The sequence below is a fragment of the Acanthochromis polyacanthus genome, chromosome 3, assembly GCF_021347895.1.
Source record: "Acanthochromis polyacanthus isolate Apoly-LR-REF ecotype Palm Island chromosome 3, KAUST_Apoly_ChrSc, whole genome shotgun sequence".
NCBI classification, from domain to species: domain Eukaryota; kingdom Metazoa; phylum Chordata; class Actinopteri; family Pomacentridae; genus Acanthochromis; species Acanthochromis polyacanthus.
In genome coordinates this window covers 47026911-47039003 of record NC_067115.1, presented here as the reverse complement: position 1 = coordinate 47039003, position 12093 = coordinate 47026911, and the positions used below count along the sequence as shown (strand labels likewise).

The window sequence follows — 12093 nt, the reverse complement described above, 5'->3', positions numbered from 1 at the left end:
TGAAACACCCATGTTGATTCTAGCACCACTCAAGGAGAGAAATATAAGGAGACAATAGAAGGTCATACCTGCTCAATAATTGTGCGGACGTGTTCCAGTGGCATTGGCTGTTGTGAATTCCGCAAATAGTCCCACAGGCTGATGTCCAATTTTTCAAAACACCAGTTGCCGCTTATTTTTTATGAAGATGTCTCCTTTGTAGTCGATGATGTTTGACTGCTTCGAGTTGTGGCTCACGAGCTTTTTCATGATTTCCGCCTGTGGAGAGACAATATGTTTGCTGAGCCACAGAGTCCAATCAGTTCTTCTCAACAACTAAAAAGTACATAACATCACCAGTACCACTACTCAGAATATTGTAGTGGTACTACCTCTTTTTGAAAAATGTCTTTTTGTGTCACTGTTCAGCTGAAATCAGTGTCTTACCTCATGGTCTAGATTGCTCCATTCGGGCACCTTTACAGCCACGTGCTCTTCGGTGTCGTTCTTCACACATTCCACCACTAATGCAAAGCCTCCATGTCCGATTTCTTTCACGAATGTGTAGCCTGTTGAGACTTCGGAACGCTGGCTTGTGGTACTCTCCTCAGAGGAAGATGAGGATGAACTTTGAATGTTCTTTTTGAGCTTGTCACAGAAGCCTGAAAGTGAAGCAGACACAAATGAGAAACATATTCTATGGATGTCTTGTTGAACCATTGGTAATCTACCACACTGATGTGATCTCAGTTTTCAATCATATTTGCTGAATATTGAACCAATTATCATAAAACAACAGCACTGAGTGTTACAACCTGTTCTGAATTGTGTTATAAGGCATATTGGACAGTATTGCAGCAAAACTACATGGATGTTTCCTCAGAAACTCCAAAGTGTTTACTTCATTAAACAGAAGTCTGCTCTTTACAGGAGTACTGGTTGGTTTTAGTTATCCAGTTATGACCAAACCTGAACACTTCTTCTTTATCCAGGAGAAGGCGCATTGGAAGCAGTTCTTCTTCTTTGTCTTTGTCTTTCTCTGCGCCTTCTTCTTGACTTCAGTGTCTTCATCATTGTCCTTGTTGTTCTCAGTGTCTTTAGCAGTGTCACTGTCCTCAAGCTTACTGCTCTTCAGGTCACTTTCATCATCAGGCAAGCCTGCCAGGTTGATTCTGTTCTCTGGATCTGCAGGCTTAACCATGATGGACACGGTGGTGGAGGGTCTAGATTCATCGCTAAAAAAGGAAACATACACGGTTGGGTTTACACCGACAAGCAGAGAATGTAAACATGAAAATCAACAAAAGTCCATATCAGTCTTCTGTCACCTGCTGGGCTGCTAATGTCTCACAACCTGTGTACAAAGTAAACAGAAACACACTTACCAACTGCTGGTGGGGGAGTTGCTGCTGAGGTAGCTTCTAGTGATAGAGGGATGGTCGAGGATATCACTGGGGGGGGTTCTGTCCTTCTCCTTTGAGTTGTGGCTCATGGGTTTATTCAGGATTTCCGCCTGTGGAGAGAACAATATGTTTGCTGAGGCCACAGAGTCCAATCAGTTCTTCTCAACAACTAAAAAGTACAGAACATGAGGCAGTACCACTACTCAGAATCTTGTCGTGGTACTACCTCTTTTAAAACAATGTCTTTTTTGTGTCACTGTTCAGCTGGAATCAGTGTCCTACCTCATGGTCTTGGACAGTTCCGTTCGGACACCTTTATGGCCTCGTGCTCTTCAGTGTTGTTTGTCATACGTTCCGGCACAAATCCACAGCTTCCATGTTCCAGGTTTGCATCAACTTGTAGTCTTCTGGGACTTCGAAAGGATGCCTTGTAGTACTCTCCTCAGAGGAAGATGAGGATGAGGATGAACTTTGATTGTTCATTTTTATCTTGTCAAAAAAGACTGAAAGTGAAGCAGACACAAATGAGAACCATATTCTATGGATGTCTTGTTGAACCATTGTAATCTACCACACTGTAGTGATCTCAGTTTTCAATCATATTTGCTGAATATTGAACCAATTATCATAAAAACAACAGCACTGAGTGTTACAACCTGTTCTGAATTGTGTTATAAGGCATATTGGACAGTATTGCCAGCAAAACTACATGGATGTTTCCTCAGAAACTCCAAAGTTTTACTTCATTAAACAGAAGAGTGGAGTTACTTACTTCACAAAAGTTTGTTTATCTAGATTTTGCTGAAATGTGGAAGTCTCTGAGTTTGGTGTTAAGCTGGTTTCACTGAACTACTCAATAAACGAATAAATAACTCAATAAAATAAAATTGAAATTGGTGTCTCCACTCAGAGATTTTGTGTTTGCCATGAATTCTACAATGCCTTTAAAAACAATTTAAAATTTCTCAGCATTGTTTAATTTTGAAAATGGCATTTTAATGACTAAAACTGGCCCTGTTTTCCTCATCTATCTGCACTTAATAACTTATAGTGACATATTCTGAGTAATGTTGTTATAAAATGTTGAAATCTCTCATTTATTAGTTTAGACTATTTCATTTTGGATTCCATGTGCAAGTTAAGGAACAGAATGAGCTATTACCTTACTTATGACACTTACTGAATGAATTTACTGATCAGAAAAAAGTGACCTTAACTCTTGCTCACATCAACACATCAGATTATCTTTATATTCTCCAAATGAATATTTCCCAGTAGAAAAATCCTGCTATCCCAACATATCTATGTATTTGGTCATGGTTATAGTCAAATTATTCCAAGTTTGGAGCTTTAAAACCATATTTTGTCTTAACAAACATGTTTGTCCTGCTCTTTACAGGAGTTGGTTTTATCCAGTTATGACCAAACCTGAACACATCACTTCCCTTCCACACTGCTAAGATCTTACTTTTTAATAACAAGATGTTAAAAATTACAAGACCAGTAAAAAACTGAGTGTTACATCCTGTTCTGACTCACAGATTTCATTACAAATTGGACAGAGTTGTAGAAAAATAGATTTTTAAAACTTCCTTCTGAATGTTTCCTCTGGTGTTTGCTTCATCAAGCAGAGCAGTGAAGTCACTTACCTCAAAAATGTGGCTTCTTTGGGTTTTCTTGAAAGGTTAAAGTTGAGATTAATCTCGATGTCCTGCTCGTTTCAAGTCGTCCTGTTGTCTTGTTGAAATCTGGAAGACACTGTGCAGAACTGTCTGCACCCTGATTTAAATGCAGCACTACCTCGTTCAAATGTAAACAAAGCAGCATATATGTAATGTTGTTATTTTTTAAACTTTTAGCTGTCATATTTACTGGTAAAGAAAGCACACAGTGGATAAATTTGGGTTCATGTAAAATGCTGAAACACTGGTGTAGTCATTGTATATGAGGAATATGGCTTTCCAAAGGGAACAAACTTGGACTTAGTTGAGCCTTTGGAGAAAAACATGCTGGGGGTAAATTGTGCCATCAATTATGTTGAAGTAAAATTTTAAAATGTTCCATCTCATATAATGTAAGATCTGTCTCCATTTGTTCATGGATGACCTGATGGGCTGAAAAGTCATTCTGTCCATCTTTCATCTGCCACCTGACGTATGAACTTCCCCTTCTTTACTTCTCCTACACTGCAAAAAGTCCTCCTTCAAAACAAGAAAAACCCCACAAAAACAAGTGACATATTACTTAAAACTAAGCAAAATTATCTGCCAACAGAACAAGAAAATTTGGCTTGTCAAGATTTTCCAAAACAAGTAAAATATCTAACCTCAATGAAACCCAAAATACCTTAAAATTAGTATATTCTCACTAATAACAAGTGCATTTTTCTTGGAAGAAATAAAAAATATGAGAGCTCTTTTCTCAATATGTTGAAAATATTCTGAAATGAAGCAAATGCTCGTGCCATTGTCTTGACATAATGATATGTAGTAAGCATTACATTACTTGAAACGTTATACTAAAATCTAATTTACTTTTCTTGATGGAACGGCAACAGTTCAGAATATTTTCTCTCTATGTAGGATAACTTTCTTAAAATTCTTAAAATGAGCCAAATGCTGTGGAATTCAAAATATTCATGCTTATAATCAGTGATCCTGACTACAAGAACAGTAAATGTCACTTGCTTAAATGAAGATACAAATCCAATTTCTTTTCACCTCTTTATTCTATTTAAGGTGCAATCTGTATCAAAACATTTTACAGAAGAAAGTGCTCTGAGGAGCCCTGAACAAATGCTAAGACCTGAACAAACTGACTGGTCTAAACATTTTCTGGAACTACAGAACAACGTACAAGCCTACTCACTGAACTTCCTCCACTCAGCCATAGCTTTTTTATATGAAGAAGTCATGTCTTGGTCATGGATGGCATCCATGAGGACCTCTGTCTGCAGCACAGAGAGGAGTGTGGTTATGCACTTGGGGTATGTGAGGTGAAGGTGTAGCAGCATGCCATGATGTACATCACACTGAGATGTCCCTCCTTTGGGAAGATCAGCACAGGCATGGTTCCGATGGCCAGAATGCAGTTGCTCTCACAGACGATCACTACAGGGCTGGAGAGCGGTCTTGCGTCAGGAAAGCGTTGGGGTCTTCCACAGACTGAAACACAAATAGAAATATGAGGCTAATTAAGTGTGAATTGAAGCTTATTTGTGTGTGTGTTTATGAGAGTAAACTAAATGGATATGTGGCAGGGTAGCAATGCTCGTCTTTGTCTATAATTGAAATAAAAATGAATATGTGGAAGTGACAGAAGACAAGAAAGTGTAAAAGAAACAAAGTAGTTGTGAGCCAGTGTTTATTACTTTTTATGGATGTGTGTCAAGGAGCCTACTACACAGCCTGCAACTACAGCTGTCATTCTGTTTTGCCTGACTGATGTGAGTCGTCCAGATATGTTCTTTGTTAATGTTAGACATTTTTCTTTGGTCATTGCCAGGCTCTAGTAATGCAACAATATTCTTCATAAACAGCTTCACTGGGTTAAGGCAGTAAAAGCAGTCTGATGTCAAAATATTGGAAGCATTTATCATTTCTGTTTTGTGGGATCAACATACACAGGCGAGTTCAGTGATTGTTTAATTTCTGAATGTCTTTACTCAATCCTGTCGTTTGCTTCTTTTTAGTACTTAAGAAGTGCCGTGATGTAGCTTGATAGGAGATGTCAGAATTGACCACATTATATGCCACATGACATATGATGTGCTGTAGAATACATCTCTTTCAAATTTGTTACTTCTGTGGCTGTATCACAGCTTATGTTGCAAAGAAAATGAAACTGAGCGCTTCACCCAGTTTCTTAAAGTAGGCCTATTCCTTTCTCAGTGTGGCAATATGAATGTTTTCAAAATGCAGTGGTGTGATGTATCAAAAGCAAATATTTACAATAAAAAAAAATCAGGAGAATGTCTAAAAATGCGGTCCCTTAACAATAGAGTTTAATAGCCTGTTGTAAGCATGTGAAAAACTATCAAACATCATTTTTTTACCTCAAGATGTGAAGAATGGCCTCACTTGCATGCCCCAAACTTCTTGGGTGGAGCAATGGGTGATGGGAAGACGTCTGGCAAAGCTTTCATCATCGCAACCCCTCGCTTTACTGTGAAAAACAAAACCACCTAATTTTATTTACTGCAGTCAGTTATTCAAAAAACAACATAAAACAGAGTAACAAGACAAGAAACAGAAGTGAGTGTGGTTGGGAGAGACTGCAAGAAGCAGTAAACTGCAGGTGGGAAAATGAAAAAAGCACATGGTAGAAGTGGTTAGGATGGTTGACAAGTTATGTAAATGGAAAATACTTGGTGGATGTGTGAAACTGAGCAGCACCAGCAGCACTGACTACTGTGGTCAGCTCATGGATTCTTAAGTCATCAAATGATAAGTAATTACCTTTATCAGCCAGTGGAGGTCTCATGACTTTTTTGAAAACGCCATAAAACTGGATCTTCTCACAAAAGGTCTTCCAGCGGTTCTTCAGTTCAGGTATGAAGTGGGGGTTTCCTTGATTGAGGATCCGCTGCAGTTCATCCATTATCTACCACAAAAGGACACATAGCAAATACCTGTTAAATCAACATTCCAATCAAAATCTAGTCAATAAAAAATGTCTGGACCCATTATGTAAAGACCAAACAAATGAATTTCCCTTCGGGGAGCAATAAAGTTCTATTCTATGTAAGTAGAAATTGCAGCGTAACCTGCTTGTGAATTATGAAACAATTTGTGCAAAAAAGAACCTGGCCAACATCTGTCCTTAATTTTAAAAAATGGAAAATGGCTAACAATCTATCATTTGTAAACTAACATACATGCAATCATGCATCCATCCATCCATCCTCTATACACCGCTTTATCCTCATTAGGGTCGGGGCTGACTCGGGCGAAGGCGGGGGACACCCTGGACAGGTCGCCAGTCTGTCACAGGGCTACATATACAGACAGACAATCACACGCACATTCACACATCTATGGACAATTTAGAGTAACCAATTAACCTCAGCATATTTTTGGACTGTGGGAGGAAGCCAGAGTACCCGGAGAAAACCCACGCATGCACAGGGAGAACATGCAAACTCCATGCAGAAAGATCCCAGGCCGGGATTTGAACCGGGGATCTTCTTGCTGCAAGGTGAAAGTGCTAACCACTACGACACTGTGCAGCCCCACATACAATCATATTAAACATAAATCAACTTAAAATGATTTGATTTGCTTACATGATCCACTTCTCTGAAGCAGGGATATGCTTGAAGAATCTTGGTAGGTCTGTCGTGCTCCTTCAGAACATCAGAGTCGATGTAAGCCCGTCTTGCTTGGTATTCCAGGTCCAACAGCTGGGCAACATCCTTCTTGTTGGGCCTGGGCTTGGATTTGTATAGCTCCTGCAGAACTTTGTAGTGTCTGGCCTGGTTCTGTGGGCTGTCAGTAGTTTCAGGCCCTATTGTGAAATGAAATTATGATTACTGTTTCACTTTCTGCCATTACAGTTTGAAGAAACATACAAATATTCAAAGTTACTGACTTTTAGTTTAATCATTTCAATGTTGTATCTAAAACTAAACCATGTATAAATGACTTCTAAAAAGAAATGTGACAGTACATCCGCAACAACTCACCACACTTTCTCACAACTCAACTCCATATGGAGTAGATGTTTATTGATGTAGCAAGACTGCAAAGGCCCTGGAATTCCTGAGCTGATCAAAACTCAGATAAGCTGTCCCTCTCTCCAGCACTGACCAACACCCATCTCTATAGGAGGATTGAGACATTTGTATTTCTGTAGGTTTTCATTCACAGAAGGATGGAGCTCCTGTGAACATTTGAACCCCTGGAATAACTTCTTCTTTTTAAAAGACAATGACTTTCAATTATATGCTATGGATGTTTGTTTAATGAACTTTCATGCTAAAATCCCTTTTCAGCTTTAGGAGACCCTCAGCCGGAGACGTCTCTGCCTTCCACAGATCAGATAACAAGTCGTAAAACTTTATGGCTGAAGGCTGGAGTCACCCTCTCACTCTCTTTGACTGAAACAAAGAGACTGGAACTGAACTTACAAAACCTTGCCAAATTAATATTTCTGGAATGTATTTTGTGTTTACAGAATTACCAATGTCAGTGGAAATCATTCATCATTAACATATCCGAAAATCAAGATTCTATCTTTCACAGAAGCTGATTTATTAATTTGTGATGTTTAATCTGATTCCTTCTTTATTACTCCATTTAGGTTGAATGATGACCATTGTATTTACCTGTTACCAAATCTCTGACTTGTTGTTATATTCTCACTGTGATACATATTTTTAATGTCATAAACATAAACATATAGTTATGAATGAAATGATTCACATCATATGAACATATGTATTAATCTACACATTTCACTTTCACACAACTGAATATGGTGGGATAGACAGATCGTGTTTTGCGCGTTTAATATCATATTTTAATCCATTCTGGATTCCTCTTTCTTCTCTACTCTGTGAGAACAAAGAGATTCCAAATTCCACCAGACTCGCGCCTAAAAGTTCTCTCTCTCCGCCCAGGTCCTCCCCTTAGCTGGACCCACAGATAAAGTCAGCCGTAGCCCACATCATCTCTCTTACCGCTCTTACTCTCTTGCCCGCTTCACTTCCCTTTCTTCACTACCTGAGGAATCCATAACAGAGATTCCCATTATTTTCTTACCTAAAGCGCGTTTTTTCCTATCTTCGAAATTCCCTCACCATCTAAGTTTGTTAACTATTTATCTCTTAATATTTTTGTAACTTAAGGAGACATTTTGCTCAATTTTAAACCAACGTTATTCGTTTTAATCTGAAGAACCGATTCAGAACCAGCATTTATTTTCTTAATTTTGACCGTTTTTCATCAACACCCGTTTTTCTTGGCTAAAGCCTGAGAACCATCATTTTTAAGCACTCAGCTGAGAACTCCGGAGATCTGCTGGATCAGGTCTTTGCATAGAACCGATCAACCCGCGGCAGGACATCCAGGCGGCCATAACGACGACACACCGCTCCGAACCTGCCAGTCCAGACGGTTGTGCGGCTAATCTGAAGGCCCTGCAAGTCCCAGCCCATGACGGTTCACTTCAATAACTCCAGCTGAGTTTGCTCTGATTCCATTCTATGGGTGATGTACTAACCGCTTGGTCATTTAATTCACTTCATCAATTTATTCTTTTACAAATCATTAGAACTCTTAATCCAAATTACCGGTTACCTCGTCAGGTTAGCTCTGGCTAATCCTCACCATATTTCCTTCTCTCTCACACCTACTTCCACATCCCTCACACAAGCACGCACACACACACACTCCCACATTCCACACACACATGTAGTCCTGCACGCACACACACACACACACACCATATCTACATTGTACATAGTTCACTTGTCATTATTTTCATAGAATAGTTAATAAATACCTCATTTTAGATCAAACTACAGTCTTGTGTTTCTTTGTGTAGAATGTGGTCAATTTAACCGAGGATTCAAGACTTTTTGATATGAGATTGATCACAATTTTTATGAATATTAATTTTTTTTAGTAAAATTAATATTTTTCCCTAGAGATCTAGGGTGGTGCCCCAATTATTAATAACGAGAGCTATAAATCATAACGTAGTACTGCTACATTGATAATAAAATACAATATTTCTTTAGCGTATTCCAGTGAAGTAATAGTTACGAGTCTGAAGTCTTAAGTCAGCAGGAGTATTCTCTCTCTTTCTCTCTCTGCTCTTTCCAGCTGATCCACCAGAACCAGACTGAGCTAAAGCTGCTACCATGAAAAGATAATCTTGATGATTAATGATTAATACCTTAAAGGCACTCCCCCTTTTCAATACTTGTAGCAATTTTAATACAAAAACACAATCTCAGTATGTGCTCTTACCATCCACCTGTTCAGCCTCCGGGGAAGTGCCTCCAGACTGCGGTGATGTTTCCAAGCTCAAAGTTGAAGCATTGGACCCGCTGTCATCAGTGGGTGAACCATGGCTGCTGCTCTCAAAGCTGATGGCCAGTCGCCTCTTTCTTGAAGGAGTTGCTCCCTGCTTCTTTTTGGGGGTTGTCACATTTTGGACCCTTCTCAAAAGCTGCTTCTTCACAGATTCCTGACAAAAACATGGAACGTAAAAATCACATTGATCGTAATGAAATTACCGCATAAAAGCTCCGATCCCGAATAAAGCATATCCTCCTACCCACTCAGCTCCACTGGCTGCAGACCTGTCCCGCAGCATTGGGTAGTATACAATCAGACGCTGAGCCATCGCAGTTAGCTCACGGCTACTTGGATATCGGAAGTCATCCCCTGCAGCTCTCTTTATGGCGATCATGCTTGTTACTGTGTTCCTTATTATGCGACAGCGAAGCTCTTTGGAGAGTGTGAAGTCTTCTTCTTGTCCAGCACGCTGTTTTTCAAAAAAGGTGGTTCTTGACAGCTCCAGCTCTGTGTCTGTGTATACAACATATTGTGGACTTTGAAGCTGTACAGTTCTGCTGGCACTGTCTCCTGGTTTTGAAGAGGGGACAGGTGCAGGGAAGGAAGAAGGAGTGGACAAAGCGTTTGGGGTAGTTGGAATTGTGGCACCATCATAAGTTCCAGAGGAGGTGCCTAGGTGAGGCTGCTCCAGTTCTTCACACTGAAAAACACAAAAATTGATCTCACAGTAATTGTAAGTAGTGCACTACAAGCAACAACACCAAAAAGGAAATGTTTCCGTCAGGTTTTGCAGGATTGGGCCAAAATGCAGTTACAACCAAACAGGTAGCAAAGAACAAATAGGAAGACTAGAGAAAGTTAGGAAGAATAGACACTACAAAATAAAACAGAAAAACGAACAGGGAACAAAAGACACAGAGCATGACAGTTTCACTGAAATTGTAAATCACAGCATAGTTTAATGTCCACACAACGTTAAAATCGGATATCACCTCATTTTCACCATGAGTGGTCCTCCAAATGGCTTTCCTTCGGAAAAAGTGCTCAGGCCCCGGAAAGAGGTCACGCAAGTCCACCTTAGACAGACTGGGAAGCAATTCTGTGCTAATATTAGCAGCTGAAAAACACATACAATCACACTGTAAATATACAGTATGAGGTCATAACCTGGTTAAGTCAGTGGTGGCAGCACAGAAGCACAGCTTAAGCAGGAACATATATCTACATTTAGCTAAAGTCTAACCATGATTTTGAACCCAGCCGCGCGCGCGCGCGCCTCCCCTACCAACCCTCCGCAACCATTCTAACGTGCAACACAAAACATGCTAAAGCTAAAGTTAATAGCTGCCTAAAAGTTGTTCCTTCTGTTTCTGACAATAAAATAATATAAACTATTTTTACGGCAAGACTTTTCGTGTAGCTGTTCACTGTTTCTAGCCCACATTTGGCGAGAAGGTCAGTTTGTTCAAACTAGCATGTGAGGACTTAGCTAACTTCACAATTAGCTGACCATGCAAAGACATGTCAAAGCAAATTAACATTACCTTTCAATACTGCAACTGTTGTAGGATCCATACCTGAAAAAGCATTTCGAGTTTCATCCGTGGTGTAGTCAGTTTATAGGATTTCCAACAGTCTTGCAAACGGCAGAATTGTGCACAGGTAGCCTGCTGCAACTGACCCACTGCAGACTACAGTTGTCGGACTCTTTCTGGCCGTTCCATTTGGAATGTACCATGTCATAAAATGGGGGTGGCATACATGTTGTACGAGGGGAGAATGTTTGAACTAATGCAGTCATAATTTGAAATTCATACAGTATATTGAAAAAAATATTACTGCATGCAGTTAATTCCATAAATTACATTATAAATACGAATAAAAAACATTTTAAAAAAATCTTAATTTATAGAAGTCCCCTATGCTGCTAGATAATGTGGTCAACAGGCCGTTGTTTTACGTAATTTTCCCATCTTTTTCAGAGACTGCAGAAGAAATTTTACCTTCCTGTAGGACTTAAAAATCGTTTTTGAAAACTTGTTGATGGCTCCCATTTAAAATTGTGACTCTGATTTTCAGAGATACCAAATGCATTGCAGGTTGTTCTGTACAAAGATGAAATAGAGGTCTGTAATACACTAAGATCATTTACATGAGACCCTAGCAAACGTAAATCCAAAATACAGGTTTAATAATTGTAATAAATGGCAATACTTGCATAATTCAGAAATCAATGATCCTTGCATACAAAGTGATTGGTAATATGCCAGAATGTAGATGAGTCAAAAATGTATGTCTTGTTGATTCTCTGCTTTATTGTTTGTAATACCAACTATTTCAAACTATACACTTTGATAGAAAAGTCATCGCATATCAAGTTCAGGTCCCATACCTTGCAAAGGCTACTGAGTCAGTGGATGCTGAAAAGCTGGTGGATTATACCTCTCATTACACAATCAGCAGCAAGAGTCATACCTTTGTACAGGTAAAATACCATCTTGCGGATGTAATAGAATTATACAATCGTGAAAAATAACTCGCAGTGCTCCCCAGATGTCACATGCTTTTAAAGCTGCCCTGTAATTTGGAAGCACTTTTCTGAATGTACATGAACTATTTCTGATTGAAATTGTTTGAATTTTCCATGTTAAATGTTTAAATTTTAACTATCAGTTTACAGTACTGTT

The 12093-nt window shown here is 39.2% G+C and overlaps 1 protein-coding gene across 1 annotated transcript; it reads right to left on the bottom strand.

The window, feature by feature from the left end:
- Window positions 1–5457: 5457 nt before the first annotated feature.
- On the bottom strand, window positions 5458–10649 carry LOC127533072 (uncharacterized). Its single transcript, XM_051945153.1, has 6 exons — window positions 10399–10649; window positions 9666–10106; window positions 9356–9575; window positions 6667–6887; window positions 5840–5984; window positions 5458–5546 (listed from the first exon to the last, which is right to left on the bottom strand). The coding sequence occupies exons 1-6, from the start codon at window positions 10534–10536 to the stop codon at window positions 5458–5460; spliced, it is 1254 nt and encodes a 417-aa protein (XP_051801113.1). The 5' UTR covers window positions 10537–10649.
- Between the last annotated feature and the right edge of the window lie 1444 nt (window positions 10650–12093).